Here is a 21277-nt window from a genome sequence, read left to right as displayed (position 1 = left end):
AATATCTCTATTTGTATTCCAGTTTCCATGTGGCTCTTTTATCATAAGATCTCAGTTTTACAATTTTAAAGTTGATTTGAGGGAATGCTACTTCTCTGTGGCTGATGAGTGTAGTCCCATGTCGAGATTTAAATGTGAACCTTCCTTGACATCCACATAAACCAGGCATAATTTTATTTAATATCCAGTTCTGTAACAGCTTATATATACAAGCTTGGTTTTTGCTACTTTGAGATTTTAAGGACAAATTAAGACAGAATTCTTTATGAAAGACTCCAATCCATACATATTTAGGTCTCAGTCATTTCACATTTTCCTTCATTTTTTTTTAACCTGAGGTAGAATATTCTCCTCTTGCATTGTACATCAGGTAGGCAGCCTTGGCTCTGGAATGGTCATCTCCTTTGACCATTTGTGTGACTGTTAGTGATCACTTGGGCTTGGCCAGCATCATTTTTTAATTTTTAAAAATCTGTTTATTTATTTGGCTGTGTCAAGTCTTAGTTGCTTCATGGCATGCGGGTTCTTAGTTCCCCAACTGGGTATTAAACCTGTGTCCCCCACACTGCAAGGCAGATTCCTAACCACTGGACCACCAGGGAAGCCCTTTGGCTGACATTATTCATTTCATTTGTGACCTAGACTTCCTATATGGATAAATCATCCTGAAATTTAAAGGCTTCCCATACTCCTCTTGTATAATATGACAGGAGTTTTTCCCCTAGAAAAAGAGCTAGAAAGAGGAGATATTATTCAGTTTTTTAAGGTTTATGTTGAACACTGAAAATCCTCATTTCGATAACTTGCTTTCACATACTGAAGGGTCTAGAATATTTAAGAAGTTAATTCATATGGTGTTTTTCTAGTTAGAGGAGTTTACATTCCTGTCCTGGAATGCGCCTTCTCATTTCACACATGAGTGTTTATACGTTCCATATTCTGCTGATGGGAGTGGAAGTTGGAACAACTCCTTTGAAAAAGGATTTGGCCCAGCAATTCCACCCCTTGTTGTGTACCTAACAAAGTGTGTACCACTGTTTACACCAAAAGATGAGACTGTGCATAGCAGCACTGTTTGTAAGAGCCCAAGTTGGAAACTCTCCAAATGCCCACGGAGAGTAGAATGGATAAATAAACTTTGCACAGTCACAGGATGGAGTGAACAAGCTATAACTACATGCAGCAACATGGATAAATCTTTGCAGACTCAACTTCCAACCTATAGGATTCCATAGGACGGATAGAAACAGGCAAACACAGCTGTAAAGTCTGGGGCTAGTGCTTCCCTTGGGAGAAGCAGCAGGATTTGAACAGGGTCCTGACACTAGCATGCTGGTAAATGTTCAGTTGCTTAATCTGGATGCCAGCCACGTGGTGTGTTTGATTTGTGAAAATTCACCCACCTGTACGCACATGTTCAGAGCACCGTACCATTTGTATATTTCTTTGAAAAGTTGGGTTTTTTAAAAGTGCTTTGGATTCATTTACTCTGATGTTGGGAAAGATTAAGGGCAAGGGGAGAAAGGGGCGACAGAGGATAAGGTGGTTGGATGGCATCACCGACTCAATGGTCATGAGTTTGAGCAAGCTCTGGGAGACCGTGAAGGACAAGGAAGCCTGGCGTGCTGCAGCCATGGGGTCACAAAGAGTCGGACAGCAAGTGTGTATCACCCTTTGCAGGAGAGGACCTCCTGCAAGAGCTCACGGCCAAACAGCAGGACAGGTTTTCCAGGAAGCCACACTTCTGCCTCCTGTCTGTCCCACACTGTTCTCTCCTAAGAGCCGCTCCAGGAGCCCCTGCTGCTTCCCACCTCCTTGCGTCCTGCTGCACTTGCCCCAAAGCCCTTACCTGACTAGCTCTTCAGATACTTTTCTGCCAGAGGAAAGCATAGGCAGAACACTGACATAAATTGCAGCGGTATTTTTTCAAATCTATCTGCTAGAGTAATGGAAACAAAAGCAAAAATGAACAAATGAGACCTAATTAAACTTAAAAGCTTTTTCACAGCAAAGGAAACCATAAACAAAATGAAAAGACAACCTACAGGGTGAAAGAAAATATTGGCAAATGATATGACCGACAAGGACTTAATTTCTAAAATATGCAAACAGCTTACACAGCTCAGTATCAAGAAAACAAAACAACCCAATCAAGAAAAGGGCAGAAGACCTAAATAGACATTTTTTTCAGAGAAGGCCTGCAGATGGCCAACAGGCACATGAAAAACTGCTCAACATCACTCATCATCAGGGAAATGCAGATCAGAACTACAATGAGGTATCACCTTATTCCAGTGAGAATGGCTCTCATTAAAACAGCTACAAATAATAAATGCTGGAGAGGGTGTGGAGAAAGGGGGACCCTTCCACACTGTTGGTGGGAGTGTAAATTCATGCAGCCATTATGGAGAACAGTGTGGAAGTTCCTTAAAAAACTAAAAATAGAGTTATCATATGATCCAGCAACCCCACTCCTGGGAAAATATCTGGAAAAGACAAAAGCTCTAATTCAAAAAGATGCATGCACCCTAGTGTTCGTAGCAGCATTATTTTAGTAGCAAGATGTGGAGGCAACCTCAATGTCCACTGACATGAATGGATAAAGATGTGGTGCATATGTGTGTATATATATGTACATACACGCACACAACACACACACACGATGGAATATTAGTCATTAAAAAGAATGAAGTAATGCTATTTGCAGCAACATGGATGGACCTAAAGATTATCCTACTGGCTGAAGTAAACCAGACAGAAAGACAGATATCATATGATGCCACTCATATATGGAATCTCAAACATGATACAAACTTATTTACAAAACAGAAATAGATTCACGGATAGAAAACAAATGTATGGTTACCAAAGGGGAAGTGGAGGTGGGGGAGAGGGATAAATCACAAATTTGAGATTAACTTGTATATATACTGTGTGCATGCTAAGTAGCTTTTGTCATGTCTGACTCTGTGTGACCCTATGGACTGTAGCCTGCTAGGCTTCTCAGTCCATGTTCTCTAGGCAAGAATACCAGAGTCGGTTGCCATGCCCTCCTCCAAGGGGATCTTCCTGACCCAGGGATTGAACCTGAGTCTCTTATGTCTCCTGCATTGGCAGGCAGGTTCCTTACCACTAGCACCACCTGGGAAACCCCGTATATACACTACTATGTGTGAAATTAACAGTGAAGTCCTGCTATATGTATAGCACAGGAACTATATTCAGTATTTTGTAATAACCTATAATGGAAAAGAATCTGAAAAAATACATACACACATAACTGAATCACTTTGCTAAGACACTGTAAAGTGACTATACATTCATTAAAAAAATTTTTTTTAATTAAAAAAATTTTAAATAATTAACTTTTCAGATTTTCTCTGACCCTGCCCAGTGACCCCACTCTTTGTTCCTTACTCTTGAAGATAGTTCCATTCCCACCTATAAGCCTCCCTCATTCTCCCCCGCTAGTGCATGAGCTCTGAGCAGAGGGGTCTCTTTTTTTAAATTCTTTGAATCCCCAACCCCTGGTACCCATACCTGCTGCTGCTGTTAAATTGCCTCAGTCGTGTCCGACTCTGTGCGAGCCCATAGATGGAAGCCCACCAGGCTCCCCTGTCCCTGGGATTCTCCAGGCAAGAACACTGGAGTGGGTTGCCATTTCCTTCTCCAGTGCATGAGAGTGAAAAGTGAAAGTGAAGTCTCTCAGTCGTGTTCGACTCTTCCCGACCCCATGGACTGCATGCAGCCCACCAGGCTCCTCCATCCGTGGGATTTTCCAGGCAAGAGTACTGGAGTGGGGTGCCATTGCCTTCTCCGACCCATACCTGCAGGAGCTTATATATTAATTGCCTGAATTCCATTGGCTGGATGCCCCCCAAACCTGGCACAGTCCCCCTTATTGACTCTCACTATTCACTGGCAAGCTGATCACAAAGTGGCAGAAGGAAAATTTATTAAAAGAAGGAAACATTTTGTGTTCCTCAGCAGCAGTTTTTAGTAACCTGAGGAACTACTGTCTCAGTGTCTGCAGGAGGCCTGGTGCTCAGCCTCCTCCAGGACCCAGTATGTACATATCCCTCCCTGGGATCTGGATTCCTTTTTCCACTCCCTGTTTTCTCCCTGCCATGCCAGGATGCTCAGAGCTCTCCCCCATCCCAGGATGGTGGGGCTCAGGTCCATGTGCTCTGGAGCAAGACAGACCTGGGTTCAGGGATGCACTCTGCTCTAGTGAGACTTTCTGGAATGTTCCAGAAGGCCTCTCTTCTTCAGGTTGTCCCCTCCTGTTACGGCTCAGTCCCTCTGTGACTCGGAGACTGTCACTGAGATGGGATGGCTGTGTTTCTTCACAGGACTGTGCTCACCGGGCTCCTCTTCCCTTGATGCTGGTTTCTGCCCATGACCAGAGAGGAGAGCAGCCAGAAGATGCTTGATCCTCCCGCCCCATCTCTGTAGCCTGCCATTTCTTGGCACAGTGATTACTCCAGCATCCTCTCCCTAGAGAAACTTCTTGTTTCTGGCCAGACACAACCATGTCTGGAAATGGATTCTCATTAAGTGGCAAGGATATGTTCTAGTCTCTTTTTTTTTTTATTTTTTAAGCAAACCTGCACTCTCTAGAGTCCTTAAAAGGCTCTCGGCCACCTGCCTGTGGTTTTGCCAGGGCAGTGGTTACCAAGCCTTTTCCCCCAGGTGCCATTTATGGTACACAGCCGAGCTCCAAATGTACCTCCACCCCCTCACTTTAGTTAGAAGCATTCAGTTATGCTTCCTTGAAGGAGAGCCTCAAAATTTAGGATAAATAGAGGTACAAAAAGAAGTCTATTGGGTTTTGTTTTTGTTTTTGTTTTTTTTTAACATGGGGCAGGCTAGCACAATTGAAATTGGATTTTAGTGTAAAATATGTTTGTAGGTTTCTAGTCAGCATGCTTATTAGGAGGAGGAGAGGCAACATATTTAGATATCCTTAGGACTGTGGAATATCATGAAGTTTTCAATGGTATAACTGTATCCACATTCTTGAGAATTTACAGGAAGGTATCTATGAAATTGTTAAATAAAAATGTTCTAAATCCAAAATATGTAATGTGCATCCAAGATTATAAATGCCATAGATCTTAGTTTTATCTTTTTCTAATGTTTGAAAGCTATGTTGTCTTACTTTATAAAGTAATAGTCACTGAAAGGTGACTGTGTAAAGCAGGTCAGAATGTTCTGTATTCATTCCTCTAGCAAATACTTAAGAGTCTTTACTGTGGTCAGTACTATGCTGGGCACTAGAGTGTAGCTGAGGTTTTAAAAATAATGAACATATTCAAGTGTATTTGGTTTTACTTGCGTCACCATGCAGATGTTTCTAACATACATAAATCCAAATAGCGCCATCAAAGAGAAAAAGCTAAAATATATTCAGCCTAGCAGATAAATAAGGAATGTGTAGGAGAGTGTCGAGAATTTTCATTTTGCAGGTGGACCTGTGACCCTAATGTGTGCTTGCTTTCATCTTGGATGTTGATCCCATTAGAGTCCACGTTTCTAATACACCAGCATCCTTAGCTGAGCCTGGGGAAGGGGCAGTCAACATGCATATGTTTATGAGTGGTCCGGGTATGAGCCATGGAGTTAAAAACATGCCAGAATTGTCCATGAATTCTACAAGTTTGGAGTCAGAAAAATCATTGGATTTTATTGCTGAAAGGAACCTGACACATCAGAGCTCCCACGTTTTGCAGACTCTAAACTGTGTCTGTGTAGTGCTTACATGTATTATGAGTTAAGTCACTTTTGAGGCTCAAGATTCTAGAATGCTGACTTGGGCAATGGTTCCAGCAGGGCAGGCCAGCACTAGTGAAGTAACACTAACCAGTCTATGTTGCTTGGACGCTGGGCAGGTCCTAAAGAAGTTTCTGAGTTCCCAAGTTGCTGGGCCACTCGACTTCTGAGAACAAAATGTCTCTGTGCTGGGCTGTTGGGCTGCAGAGGGCTTCAGCATCGCCTGCATTGGCGCCGGGTGTGTCTACCTGGGGTGGCCCCTTCCAGTGACTCAAATTTTTGGAATATGAAAGGGCTGTAAAACTCCTCTCAATGGTTTTGTCAGACCTAGTTTAAAGCCTGGCTTCTCAAAAAATAAATTTTAGAGTATTTTCAAAATGAAAATAATCCATATCTACTGGTAGACATATTCATGAATATAGGTAAGTTAGAAAGGAAACCATCAGATAATACTTTGTAATATTTTGATGACTTTGAGTGTATGTACATATATAAACATAAGTACATACAAGACCATGTTATGGACTGAAGGTATGTATTCCTCCCCCCACATTCCTGTGTGGAAACCCTCACCCCCAATGTACTCAATTTCGAGATAGGACCTTTACAGAAGTAATTAATAAATGAGGTCGTAAGAGTGGGCCCTGATTTAATAGGGTTAGTTTCCTGATGAGAAGAGATGCCAGCGTGCTCGATTTCTCTCTCCCCATGTGAGCATGGAGGAAAGCTCGTGAGGTTCAGGAAGAAGGCGGCAGTGTGCAAGCCAGGAAGAGAGTCCTCACCAGGCAGCAAATCTGCTGGCATCTTGATCTTAGATTTCCCAGACTCCAGTCTGTGAGAAATAATTTTTTGCTGCTTTAGATCCCTGTCTGGTATTTTGATATGACAACCTGATAGACTATGCAGACTTTGATGAGTATTGCCTGACAAGGTATACCAATGAGCATTTTCCTCAGAAAACAACGGGTATATGTCCCATTATATTGTAGCATCTCATTTTTCATTTGTCAGCCACCTATTCCACTTGTACTTAATTCTTGAGTTGTTTCTTTCTTTAACAGCAGTAACTCCATCAGGTCTGACAAATAAAACTGGGGTGAGTATCAAAAGTGCTGCTAAGAGGGAAGCCTACGGTTAGGATGGGAATGGTCATTTTAAAGCATAGTGAAAAGGACTTCCCTGGTGGCTCAGATGGTAAAGAATCTGCCTGCAAGGGAGGAGACCTGGGTTTAATCCCTGGGTTGGGAAGATTCCCTGGAGAGGGGAATGACTACCTACTCCAGTATTCTGGCCTGGAGAATCCATAAACAGAGGAGCCTGGTGGGCTACATGGGGTCACAAAAAGTTGGATGCAACTGAGCAACTAACACTTTCACTTTCAAAAATATGCCAGGGGGCGGGATATGTCCTCAGTACGTGTGGAATACACATGCATTCTATGATGGGCATGGCTGTAACAGAAAATGTGCCACATAACATGTGGAATGTGCTGTGGCGGTTAGCCAGAGGAAGAAAAATGATCACAGAGAAACCCAAGGGTGTGGCATTGTATCGGTGGGGGTTGAATACCACAGTAATTCCTCAGAGACAAAATACCTTTTCTCTCTTACCTTCGGACATACCTGAAGTTTACAGTTGATTGTTGCTATCAGCCTGGTGTTCAGCATGACATGGACGTCATCTTCCGGGCATAAGCAGACATCAGTAGATCAGGATTGAAGTTCAGAACAGGAGCTCACTCAGCAACTTGGAGGAAAACCCCACAGACTAACGGGAAGCGCTGCTGTCCCTTCGGAGGTACCAGTCCAGCAGGGGGACTTAGGGAGGAGTTACCAGCCTTGCTCAGCCGCATCCCCCAAGTGGACGTCAGAAGAAAGCAAACTCTGGAGGATGACAAAGCCAGCTTCAGAACTCCGCACCCCTGCCTCTGAGGCTTGTAGTGCTTCTACAAGTTGTTAAACCCAAAGGGCCCCTGAAATATAGCTGGCTCTTGTGGGGAAATCATGAACACAGGGTAATTTAGAACTGGAAAATGATGAGTGCCATCAGATCCTAAATGCGAAAATGTTTTGGAACAACCTTAACAGATACTCTTCATTTACATATTCCTTCCTTAAATATGCAAAATGTGTGTTAGTTGCTCAGTCATGTCGGACTCTGCTATCCCCATGGACTGTAACCCACCAGGCTCCTCTGTCCACAGGATTTCTCAGGTGGGAATGTTGAAGTGGATTGCCATTTCCTTCTCCAGGGGATCTTCACGACCCAGGAATCGAACCCACGTCTCCTGCATTGTAGGAGGATTCTTTGCTGTGTAAGCCACCAGGGAAGCCTGCAAAACAGTGATAGATAATAGTTTTGCCTACATTGAAAGGAGCTCTTTAAAAATAATAAATTAAAAAATTGAAGTGATTAGAAAGTATTATGCCTAGTGTAAAATTGGCAGCTTTTCCCCCCTGCCTTAGAGGTAACTAATGGCACATCTAATAAGAAGCATCTTAGAATTGATGAACTACAATAGCCACTTGTTATAACAGGAGAAGCAGGTGGCTTGTTGAGACCCTGAAAGTCTCTGCATGTGAAGGGACAACGGATGTCACAGGTGACCAAGGGTTCAAGGTCCCTTTGAGCCTGCCCATCCCCAGAGGGAGAGGCATGGTGGCCCCTGTCAGTAGTAGCTACCCTGCAGACTTCTGATAAAGTGCCCAGGCAAACATTCCAACGGTAAAGGCACGAGGGTACAGAATGTACTTAGTCATGGCTTTTGGGTCATAGCCTGTTTGTTATGGTGTGTGTGTGTGTGATGTACCTGTATTTATACACATGTATACTCACTTATGCGTACATGTATGTTAAAGGTTTTTGTTGTTGTTTAGTTACTAAGTCGTGTCCACTCTTTGCAACCCTATGGTTGTAGGGGTTGTAGCCTTCCAGGCTCCTCTATCCTCCACGGTCTCTCAGAGTTTGATAGATCTGTATATCTATGACATGATATACATAAGTTTCTATACATGCACTCTCACAGACACATATTGTTTGACAGCCTGCTTTTTATAAACGTATGTTTGCTCTTTCTGTGTAATTACATATTCTCTCTGACACCTTTGTATGTGATCCCACAGAATCCTTTTGTATGGATTTGTACTACTTTAATCACTCGTGTTATTAAACGATTTCTTCTTGCTATTTGAAGAACATTGTTGTGACCCAGCTGTGTGCAGATCTGTAATTTTTTTATTAACCAGATCCTCACGTGTGCCTATTTGTGGTTCAGACTTGGCATGGCAACAGGCCTGTTGTTGCCTGTTCACTGTTTTTTGTTAATGTGTGTGCAGGTTAAAGGACAAACATACGGGTTAGGATGGAGGTTATGGGTTTGATGTTAAGCTCAAACCCTAGAATCACCCATTCCTGGCTGATAACCTTAGGCTAGGTGTCTTAACCTCTCTGGACCTTAGTTTCCTCATTTGTGAATTGAGTCTATGACATCTGCTTCATAGCATTACTAAGGTAATAACATAAGGTGTTAAGTGCCTGACGTGTAGCAACCCCTAGGTCAATGTTACTCCGGCTTAGAAGGCAAGGGGATAGACAGAAACACCATGCTGATATAGTCCCAAAATTTTGAGAGATGACAGAGGATATATGACAGACGGTGCTGTTCACTGACTACTAATGCCTTTGGTCCTTAGTTTTCATGGGTCGACCCAAATAATGGAGAGGAATAAAATTGTATCTACTGTGTAGATACAGCTGCCATCAAGGATGCCATTTCTGCAGTTGCCCAGAGTCTGCACTTGGCTTAATGCTCCGCTGTCACCATCTTGAAATTTTTAACTTTGAATAGTGGCTCCATATTTTCCTTTTGCAATGGGCCCCACAGGTCAGGTCCTGCCCTAAGATTGTTAGGGTGTGAACTGAGAGCTCACAAAATACTACAGAAGACTTGACAGCCATTAGATGGATAAATTATTTTCTTGTTATAAACAGAGACCATCATGATCAGTGCACTTTAGATGCCATTTCATTATTCAAATAGTATGAGATAAATCTGCAATTAGTCTCAATGTGCAAGTAAAGAAACTGAGGCCCAAGCAGTTAAGTCACCCAGGAAAACCACTGAGCTTATAAATGCAGAACTTGGATTCGAATCCAGAGCCCACCCCACTGACCTGTGCTGTGAATTTTAGTTCCCTTCTTCCTTTCCAAGGAAGCTTTCTGTAAAACCCAGTGTTTTAGTGTCCTTGATACTCAGAGGCAGCACAAGTCTCATTCCCAGCAGAGGTTTCAAAGCCCCTCCCCTCTTCTCACCCCCATCCTGCCCCTCCTTTCCCCATGCCTGCTCAGCATCCCTGGCTCAGAGTTCTGTTGGCTGGTCCAATCTGACCAGCCTGGGGACAGTTCAGCTTGGCTTCCTCTGACTCCTAGTACACTTGGCTTCTAATGGCTAGCATCCAACAGAGACCTCTGAACCACCATGAGACTCAGTGGAAGATAGGTTGGTGTCAGGTCCTGGGAAAGAGGCCGCGGGAGATGTCTGTTTCCAGCAGACCAAGGACATGGCCATCTGTCCTGTGGCAGGGAGCCCTGGCTCCCCTGCAGTGCCAGGCCGTGCTCTGCTCTGCTCACTCTTTTCTCTGCCAGAGAAAGAGAGAGCCATTCCAGTACACCACTAACAAGCAGGTATATGGCTTGGTACAGGGCAGATCCAGGCCAGGTCTGCTTACGATGTGTAGACTCCAAGCAGGGAAGTTCATACTTGAGCATTTCGTCTCTTGGATAACTGGATTTGAATTTGGAGTGTGACAATGAGACTGTTTGTTGTTTCACAGCAATTCCCTAAGTGGCTGTTTGCTCAAGACTTGTGTAGTGTGAACAGAGATTTGGGGGAGGGGAAGAAGCCATCTGCTCTGGAACAGTCTTCCAATTACATGATCAAATTACTGCAGAGCAAAATGGAGGGAGTCCAACAGAAAGTTCCTGTCTGGTGCATGCGGCCCCAGCCATCTCTCTCAGGCCACTGTGTTCACATGGAGACCCACACGCAGCTTTCAGAGCCAAGGCCGTGATAACTAGGAACATGCGCAGGAGGCAAGCAGAGAAAGCCAAGGAGGAGAGAGTCAGGGTGAGCTTTCCTGACGTCCAACCAAGTGAAACCATCTTGAATTTGAATTATAAAGTGAACCTTTTTCTTGCTTTAGAGATACATTTCTCTGATTACAATTAATTTATCATCTCACATGAAAAAGTCATGTCTTTTTATAAATTACATTCGTGATTTTTATTTGTTGATATTGTATTCAGGTTCTTAAATCTGTTTATCTCCCTAAAAATTTGAGAACCATCTTCTAACTTCATAAATGTGGCCTGTGTCAATTTGCGAAACATCCTTGGGTCTTATTTTTTCCTCTAAATATGTGGTTTTTTTCTTCTTCTTCTCTTTTTGCTATTAGGCATTCATGCAGCCTCACTTGCTGGGAAATGAGTTCACACATTTGGAGTTTCCAAGGAGAGTACAGAGGAAGGAACTTGGAAAGAAGATGCTCTACAGGGATTTTAATATGACAGGCTGGTAAGAACATGCCTCCCTCTGCCTGGGCACTGCTGCAGTGTCCGTGAAGGCAGCATCGCCGCCATGAAAAGTCAGTTCTGCAGTTTGGATCAGGAGGTGCAGGCGGAGCCCTGGGCTGGTGGGGAAGGAAAAGGGTCTACACCCGCTTCTGCTGCTCTCAGATCTGGGTGTTGGTTTGCTTCTCTGCTCTCTGAGGCCCTCCCTAAGGATACTAGACCCATCAAGCTGATGTTATCCCCCACTTCACACAGAGCAGGAATTTGGGGGCTTTTAAAACACATTAAACTTGGTTTTTTTAGGTCACAGTTACTTAATGGGGCTCAAAGGAATGAGCCAAAGCTCTATTTGGCCAGACCAGCTTGGATTTGAATCATAACTCTGACCTTTCAGAATAGGCAGAGTTGGATAAACTACTTAACCCCTATGAGTTCAGTTTCTCATGAATAAAATGAAAAGAATACTCTCTGAAGGGTGGGTGTAAGGACCAGCGGTAATGAGCTGTTATTATTTCACCACATTTCACCACAAAAGAGCTCTTGGCAACGGGCGTCTTATTCTCCAAACACACATACCTATATAAGGCCCCCAAACCATTTCTGTGGGTCAGTAGTTAACATTGACTAAGACCTCATCTGTTTATTCCAACTGAAAATAGATATGATGATAAAGTACTGAAACTTCATAAGGTTGGTGTAAGGACGAAGCGAGGGGACAGTGCCTGGCACCAAGGAGCGTAGGGGAAGGTTTGCTCTAAGACCCTGTGATCCTGACCAGGGAGCCCCTCGCCAGTCTGGAGGACAGCAGAATGAGACAGAGGCCTCTTTCCTTGCCACGCCCCCAACACAGGCTACAAAGTAGATTTCATTATCTCTTCTTGTTTGACCAAAATAGCTGTAACAGATGGTCACAGCCCAAATTCCCATAGGGATGACTTTTAGGCTGAAAATCCACTCCAAGGGTATGTACTGTCTTAAAGGAATAGTCGAGCTACCCAGCCAGGATCAGAGGCTATCCTGAGGCATGTCCAGTTGTCCTTTGTCATCCAAAGAGATCCTCACCAGTATTCACCCTTCTTCTAGAGCAGGGTCAGCAAATTGCAGTCCGAGAACCAAATTCCAACGCCCCATCCCCCCAGCACAACCACCTCTTCTAGTAAATAACTTTGAAAAGTATAGTCACATTCTTTTGTTTATGTTTGAGCTGTCACTTCATGCGACAACAGAGCATTTGAGTGGTTGCAGCAGGGCTTTAAAAATACTTACTCCTGCTCTAAAACATGATTGGGTTTATCAGAAAGGGTTTACCACATTTGCTGCTCTGAGCTCTGAAGTTTTGTTGCTCCAGAATGGGTTTCCTTGCAAATGCATTTTTATTCAATCAGCAGAATCAGCACTCCTTACAGAAAAGTTTCAGGTGAGGGTTCATGTAATTCAGAAAACCGTAGAGGCTTGGTTTGGTCTGGTCTTTGTAGAATTTGGAAAGGTGGACTGAAAACCATTCCAGTTTAGGAACCCACGTGGTTATAAACACATAAACAAAAAGAGCAAAGCTAACAGACAGCAAGGAAAATGGCCAAAATGGGGGGAGGGTGTGGCTGTAGGAAGTCAGGCTGAGATGGTACCGGGAGAGCATAATTGAGAATGTGGGAAGCCAGACAGAGAAATTGAGGTTTACTGTGAGACCCTGCTGGTTACACTTTTGTGTTGCTGAGGAGAATGAAATGATAAAAAGCAATGCTTTAGGAAGGTTATTATACAGTAAGAGGGAGAATGACCAGGAGAGAAAGCAGATTCAGATATCTAGAGAAAAATTATCATAGAAATATGGATATGAGATCTCCAGAGCCAAATAGAGGGATGGAAGCAGAAAGCAGAGAAGGCAAGGAAATAAACAAGAAACTAGATGGTTTTGGTCAAGGGATAAATGTAAGGGGTAAGTCATCAGTTACTCTAATTATAGTGGTCTGTCAGCCCCCAGAGGGGCAGCCCAGTGCCTCATCCTGTGCCTGACATGTAGTTGACAGGCTGTGATTATTGGATGAAAGGTGTGATTGACAGAAGTTGATGGGGGTGGCGGACACACAGATGGTTGATGGGAAGGGTAGGAATGAGAAGCCAGCACACAAGCCATGTTGAGCTTGAGGCAAGGCTGTTTGTATTTTCTTTCTATGCCAAAAAGGCAAATTAGATCTCAGCAGTCACAACAAACTTGGTAAACAAATGGCTAAAGATTACCCCTTTTTACAGTTTTTTTTAAAATGTAGATAAGTTCAGGATTAGATTACATCCAGCTTTATGCACACACACAGTTACTCGCTTTTGCTCTCTATCTAACATACAGGCACACACATGCATTAGCAGGGTCTTAAGCAAGTGAACAGTCCATAAATGGGCTGTATTTAACTGTGCAGAACTCCACAGAAGGTACCGAATAACCGAGGAGCCAAGACTGAGAATGGCTTCAGTCAGATGTGATTTGCTCATTTGTTTCAGCAAAGCTCCCTACATGGCTGTTGGCTCACAACTTTGGCTACAAGCAGAGATTGATGTACATCTTTGTTTATTTCCTATCTGTTGTTACTTAGGATTTGAAAATGACACTTATGGGAAAGGAGAGATCTTTCTTTGTTGGAAGAAGTTGGGAAGTTTAAAACCAATTTAGACCCCTGCCTATGTAAACTCCTTTTGCCCACCTCCCAGCTTTAATGAGTTCTTTTAAAAAATGTTTTTTTACCTCTAACAGAAAACCTCAAGCCTAGCAGTTATTTTTTCAGGACTTAAGAAACATAGACTCCCAGTTTCCTATTTTTCTGAGTTGTCTATTAGAAAGAGAAAGGCTGGCAAATGAATTAAACAGAAAGAGACAAGGATCTGCAGCCTCTTTTTCCATGAAAGCCCCAAATTACTGCCAAGGTGTTGGGATTGGTTGAAGGTGGACTGGTGGGTGTTGGGAATGCATCGTGCTCAAGGAGACAGGTAAGTCCTCACCCCAGCCCTCCTTTATGTTTCTTGGCTTCAGAATTAGTCTTGGCCTGTGAACTTGTAAACCTTTCTAACAAGTAAGGGTTCATCCATTGCCAAGCTGTTGAAACTTTGTAGCAAAGACCTAGTTGTGGAAATGTTTATCTGCCTGCTTGTCCCTACTGGTCATGGGGCTGGCTGACAGTGAGGGAGACAGCTAAGGGCCAGGCACCGACTGTGATGAGACCTTTACACACTTCCTATGAACTCGGTGCATTTTACAGATGAGGAAACTGAGGCACATGGGCCAAGTTGCTCAAGGTCATACAACTCGTAAGGGGAAAAGCCAGTCTGTGAACCAAGGTGACCTCACTTCAGGGGTACACTGTTCAGTCTGGTGCTAAACTGTCAAATGCCCAAAGAGGAGTCCTCTTCCTCATTCCCATTTTGCAGCTGAGCAAACTGAGGCTCAGAGGGATTAAGTGGCTTACACTTACTTAAGTGGCCACGAATGCAAAAATGTCAGAATAAACCCAGGCTTCTGATTCTTAGCCTGGGGCTCTTTCTGATACAATCAGAATCAACTTTTCTTCAGAGTGAGATTAGACATGATTATTCAGTTTTGAGCTGCGGTGGAAATTTAAGCAGGGGACCTCCATCTACTAGGATCAGTGTCTCCTTGCCAGCCCTTTAGAGGACAAGAGGATGAAATAAAACATTTCAGGAGCTGCCGAGGTAGTCATTTTTCCAGTTCTCAATCTGACCCAATGGACTGTTGGCCAAATTAAACTGTGATGCTTCACACTCGTCACTAAAAGTCTGTGTGTGGTTTGGGGGTGGTGATGATGGGGATGATCCCCAAAGCACCAGATTTCCTTTACTTAGGAAAATTGACTGCTCTCATTAGAGGAGCATCCTGCCAGCTTTCTGTGGTGTGTCTGCAGCCGGGAGGAAGTGTGGGAGAGGATGTCAGCTCCGGGAAGCCTGCTCTCATAATTAAGGATGAGTCTGTTGCCTCGTGATGGGGATTCTTTCTCTCCCACCCTCGTGCTTTCTCGGAGACTATGGAGCTTGGCAGGCCCAGATTGTATAGAGGACAAAAGGTTATTGTCACCCAGACCTTCCTAATGAAATCTGTCTCGTCCCTGGCTCCCCCACCTCCTTTCTGCTCAGATAGTTTGCACAGGGGTTTGATTTACGAAGGCTTTTTTTTTCTTCTCTCTCTCTTTTTTAAAAATTATTTTATAAATAGGTCAAGTTTGGTTTCTTTTGTTTTTTGTGTTTTTTTTACTATGGTGGGTGGGTCTTTGTTGGTGTGCAGGCTTCCCATGGCGGTGGCTTCTCTTGTGGAGCACTGGCTCTGGGACATGCAGGCTTCGGTAGTTGCAGCTCCCAGGCTCTAGAGCCCAGACTCAGTGGTTGTGGCACACACACGTAGTTACTCTGCGGCATGGGGGATCTTCCCGGACCAGGGATCGAACCCGTGTCTCCTGCGTTGGCAGGCAGATTCTTTACCTCTGAGCCACCAGGGAAGCTCCACAAAGGCGTTTGCTAACAGCACTCTGGATGCTGAGTCAGTCCCTGACATGTCCCAGCTCTCACCTTCTGTGCTGGATGTCCTCGGTCCTGGTGCCAGAACCTTGGCCTTGGACTTGGTACGAGCCGTGTCCCTCCTCCCCAGCCCTTTGTGTGGAGCTGCTGTCTGTTGCACGATGCTCACTAGCTGGCATTGTGAGCCCAGCGTCCTGACCCACTCCCCTCTGAGCCATCTCAGGCTGTTATTTGCTGGCAAGCATCTGTGTTCCCGAGTTAAAACAACAGTTTCTCACAGCTGGCTTTGTGGCACCAAGTGCCCGCTGCTGTGACCGCGGGTGATTTCGCTTTCTCGTGTAGGATCTGTGTTCTTTGTGCTCTGTGTCTGGCCGCATGGGGTGACGAGCAAGGCTGGGCCCCCACACACACACCCCAGAGCACACGGGAGGGGGCCATAGCTTCACCCCTGGCTTTGGGCCAGACTCTCCAGCAGCTGTTCCTGGGCTGATGGGATTTGTTGAGAGCGAGGGCCAAAGAGGACAAGTCCATCGTGTGAATGCAAGATTGCTTCCAGATGGTTCTGGTTAACAGTAAAGTACACCAAAATTCTTTCTTTAAGCAAAGCCGTTTTAACGTTTATAATGGTCTTATTTCAGGGACCAGTAACATGAGATGGCATGGCTTACTTAGGAAAGAGAGTGCTGCTTGGGCACTCACTCTGCCAAGGTTCTGGGGCCCTGGGCAAATCCCGAGCCTGGGGTCTCTTGTTTATAAAATGCTTCCTGTGCCCTTCTCTGCCAGCCTCCAGTGGGGGTGGGCTTTGCGCTGCTTTTCCGAGCTTCTGAAAAAGACGGACTCCATTAGGGAAATTCCAGTGATGGTAACCTTTCATTTCTGTCTCTTGCAGCCCTTAACTCTTTTGTGATTCTGACTTGATGACGCATCAGGGGAATTGTTCCCTCCTCTATTTCCCTTGAAACTGAGAGCTGATAAATCAGAGGCTTTCCCCTGGGAACAGAGTGCTGTCCACCGCCATTTTCTTCTCTCAGCACTCACTGCCTTTATGAAGGCAAAGGGAAACTTTTCTGTTCCGTGTCCTCCCGGCAGAGTGGCCACTAGCCCCCAGGGACCATTTCAATCTAAATTAGTTAAAATTAATTAAAAGTAAACATTGGTTTCCCACGTCACAGCAGCCTCATCTCAGTTGTTCAGTGGCCACGTGTGGCTCGTGGCTACTGAAGTGGACGTGACAGATATAGAACATTTCCATCATCACATAAAGTCTTAGCAGATGGCACTGCAGTCTCGGTAATGTAAGGGTTTAACTGGGGTGGAGGGCAATGCCGGGAGCTGTCTATAATTGAACAACCCAGTAGCAAGGAGTTAAAAAGACAGCTGAGCCAAGATGGGGAGAGCAGAATGTTGTGGCCATGTTCTGTGGCTTCTGACCCTGCTGCTGCTGGACTCCAAGTCCAGAAGTGGGAGACGGGCTTCCCTCTACTTTTCAGACCTTCGGGGGCAAAGGTCATTGTGTTTAGACATGTCTGGTCTGCAGCCATCCCTCACTGGCAAGCCTGCTGACCATTCCATCTGCCCTGGTCAGTAACACACCTCCTTCCTCCAGCCCCTCTCCGCCACCTCCTAGACTCTGCCAGCCGTTGGCACTTTTATTCATCTTGTTTTTTTCTTTCACCTCTTGGAGAATATTTCAGACCCCAAGGATCAGGTTGAAAAGCAGCTTCACTTGCAACCCTTTTCCTTTCTGGTTGAGGTTGACATTTATTCTCAGTGTGCAGCCTGGAGCCCAGCTCTGGGTTAAGCGCTGCAACCCCCAACATTGGGCTTCTTACCAACCATCCAAATGTCTTCTGGAGAGAAACTCACCAGAGGCAGCCCCCAGCGTGGTGTAGAGCTGCTGGGTCAAGTTTCACAAATAGTTTCGTTTCTTCCATCTTCTTCTTTATTGCTCTTTTCAGTGCCCTCTGACGGTACATTCAAGCAGGCTGACAGGGAAGGGGATAAGCAGATTGAGAAACGCCACAGAATGCTTTATGAAGGCAGCTCCAGAGCTGTACCCACGTTTTAATATAAATTGATTTATTGAACCAAGCACAGAAGCGCTGTTACAGAAACCCCAGGCTATGTCCTCCCGAGGACCACCTAAAAAACAGCCCCAACTGACACTCCTCATTAGCTTTTCCACTGATCCCCAGGCAGTTTTTAAAGGGACAGTGTCCCTCCTTTGGGCTGAATTTATATGTTGGCCATGCCTGTGGGTCTAATTAGCTCAGCATTATTAGTCCTGCTCAGAAAGCCTGCATTTTCTAGCAGCTTGACTTTTGAGTTTTCAAGAGTAATTGGAAAATTCAAACCCCGTCCTCCTCCTCTTCTTGATTTTAATCACCTTTAACCCAGTCTTTGGAAATTTACCTGCAGAAGTCCCTGACTCCCGTGGTTGAGGTGCGTGCAGTCCCTTCGTGGTGCAAATCCTGACGTTACTGTGGGGCCATCGACTTCACCAAGGAGGCTTTTTATACTCACCAGAGAAATAGCACATTTTAATTTTATAATCACTTCACGAGAAAGCAGGCCATTCCTGAGTTAAACCTGGGATTCATTTCCTCCCAGCCACTTGTATTTTCATAATTTAATGATTATGGGCCACCTTGGCTGCAGTCTGATGGTGAAAAACAATCTGGAAATCGGAGTTAATGGAGAGAGGAGGGGTTTGGATGGCATCTCAGAGAATTTTAACCCCAAATCTCGGGAGATTGTAGTAGATTGGGGGTTGGCCAGGACAGGGATCAGGTCCCTAAGAAGTCCCCATGTTCCCAGTTCGGTGGGACCCGGGCTGAAGGCAGAACGGGTCAACCCACGTGAAGAGGGGCCACTCCCGTGGTCCCCGGGCTGCGATGATGAATAGATATTTTCGAGGTGCATGTTCTGCATTTTTTCAAGGTTTGCAGCTCTGGCTGCAGGAGCAGCAGGGAGTAAAGCCAACCCTGCTGTGTGCAGCACATCTCCCGACAGTGATAAATGACCTCTTGCTCCCTGCCCTCCTCCCGCCGCTCTGCCCGTGAGGCCAGTGGAGGCTGAGAGATCTTTACAAATGGTTGGGAACTGAGACAGACCGGCATGGTCAGCCCACGGGGAGGAGAAAGAAAAAAGATGCCCAGCCAGCCTGCCCCGCAGTGATCGTCCACTGACTCTTTACACACTCACAGCCTCTCTCTCTGCTTTGCTGATAGATATAAATGTCTTGTTCCTGAAGTGGTCAAACCACTTCCAAGCGTTTTTCCCCCTCAGACCCTGTGAACAGTCGCACACTTATCTGTACTCCTTCATTTATCCCCAAGCATCAGGTCTCTACCACTTCTCCCCCAGTGAGTGCTGTTTGCAGGCACACAGTACATGTGAGGGGGTGACTTAGCTCCAAGTCATCTGGGGGAAGTTTGAGGATGTCAAGTGCTTGCCTGCATCCCTGTGAAAATAGGTGTCCTGTTAGCCAAGGAACCCCGGGGCACACTTGTTTCTGTATTCGACAAACCTTTATTGTACATCTGCAGCATGTTAGACATTGAGTCGTAGTTAAGAACAAGAGATGTGGAGCCAGACTGCCTGGCTGGGATAGTGCCCAGGTGTGGCTGGGACAAAGCACGTCACCTCTGTCTTCCTCAGGTTCCACATATGTACGTGGGGCTAACGGCAGAACCTAATAATCGGATGGTATGACTTGGTCAGTGCATTGAACCAAGCTGGCATTTAGTAACTGTTGTCTGTGTCTGGTAATATAATCATTAGATGTGATGGAAGCTGGAAGGATCAGCAAGATCTGATCCTTGCCGTGGATTATACAGCCTAATAATGTGTGTTGAGATGCTCGTTTCCCAATTGTAACGAGAGGCTAGAAACTGAAAGGAAAAAAGAAGGCAGTTTAGAGAAGCAGGAGACTGAAGGGGTGCTGGCCGCTTCCATGGGGCAGGTCTGTCCCACAGCCACTGTGCCAGCTTATCTGTGAGAATAGTTAAGTATGCTAGGAAGCCCCTCTGTCCCTGGAAGCTGCCACGTAGTGATTATTTTATTTGTTGGTGGGGGTGGCGGGGTTGTGTTTTTTGTTTGTTTGTTTTAAATCTACCCATGGACTTTCCATCCACCCCTGTGCTGGACTTACTGAGGCACCACTGCAGTTCTTCTGAGCCACAGCCCAGAAGCTGGGTCTCCAAGCCCCTCACTGGCCGAAGCATGTCCTCACGTAGGAAGGATCTTATCAGCTAAGACAGTGCTCACGTCATAGAGGTGGTCAGCTAGCCCAGAGACCAGCTTCCTAGAAATTGATTGAACAATACCATTTTCCCTATAAATCTATTTTTAAAATCTCAAGAGTCAGAGAGGTAGATCAGTTGGAATTTGTGGATGAATGACTAAAGCAGGCCAAAATATAGGGCTTTTAAAAAGGGGGGGTTGAAGAAAAAAGGCCCTGTGGCTATAGAAGAAGGACCAGTGGTTTTGGGGAACTGAGATTGGGATTGGGGAAGACTCAGTGGGGAAGGTCGTGGTTGAACCAAAGATCTGAAACAGCAGAGGTTTCGGAGGGTTGAGAGAAGGATACGCTGAGCAGAGTGTGTAGCTCAAGTGGAAGCCCAGAGACATGAAAGTAAGTTGTGTGTTCTGGGAATGTGGAAGCTGGAGGTCATATTCAAAATATTTTGACAGCATGGAGGACTAGACTCCATCTGGGTCCTAGAATTAATGCCTAGAATGTGCCAGGCATTAATTCTTTCCTTACCACATCATAGGGATTCCAGGGGAGAATCCAGCAGATGGGGGTAGTTGCAGACTTGTGACAGTCATTATTTGCAGGCCAGCACAGGGGTGTATCAGTGTTTTCACCCTGCGTACACACTTGCTGGTACACGTCAGCTAGATAGTATTCCTGATGGTGCGTGCATGCTGAGTGGCTCAGTCGTGTCCGACTCTTTGTGACCCTATGCACTGCAGCCCACTAGGCTTGTTGGTGCATGGGATTCTCCAGGCAAGAATACTAGAGTGGGTTGTCGTGCCCTCCTCCAGGGGACCCTCCCTACCCAAGGAATCGAACCAATGTCTCAGGTCTCCTGCATTAGCAAGTGAGTTCTTTACCAGTAGCACCACCTAAGAAGCCTAATGTAAGTTAGGGCAGCTCTGAATGCCATGCTAAGGATGGCAGTAACTATCATAATTTTATTTTCCCACCCTCCAGAGCTCTACACATGTATAAAGTATGACAATGACACACGGTAGCACAGAAATATAGAGCTGACAGTATATTTAGAAGGACACATGGTCCAATCCTCAGCCTATTTATAAGATCCTGTTTTTAATGAAATTCCAGAGAAGTGAGTACTGTAACACTCCAACACATTTCCAGGTACTTTACAACAGGGAACATTGTCCTATGTCC

The 21277-nt window shown here is 45.1% G+C and overlaps 1 protein-coding gene across 1 annotated transcript in view; it reads left to right on the top strand.

Moving 5' to 3' along the window:
• Positions 1-21277, top strand: part of PPM1H (protein phosphatase, Mg2+/Mn2+ dependent 1H) — a 306473-nt gene that overhangs the window by 218498 nt on the left and 66698 nt on the right. Inside the window, exon 6 of the mRNA XM_005886919.3 lies at positions 11226-11344. Coding sequence (XP_005886981.2) covers positions 11226-11344 — 119 coding nt within the window. The remainder of the gene's footprint in view (positions 1-11225; positions 11345-21277) is intronic.

This window comes from Bos mutus, chromosome 5 (genome assembly GCF_027580195.1).
Source record: "Bos mutus isolate GX-2022 chromosome 5, NWIPB_WYAK_1.1, whole genome shotgun sequence".
Lineage (NCBI taxonomy): Eukaryota > Metazoa > Chordata > Mammalia > Artiodactyla > Bovidae > Bos > Bos mutus.
This window is presented reverse-complemented; position numbering and strand designations above follow the sequence as displayed.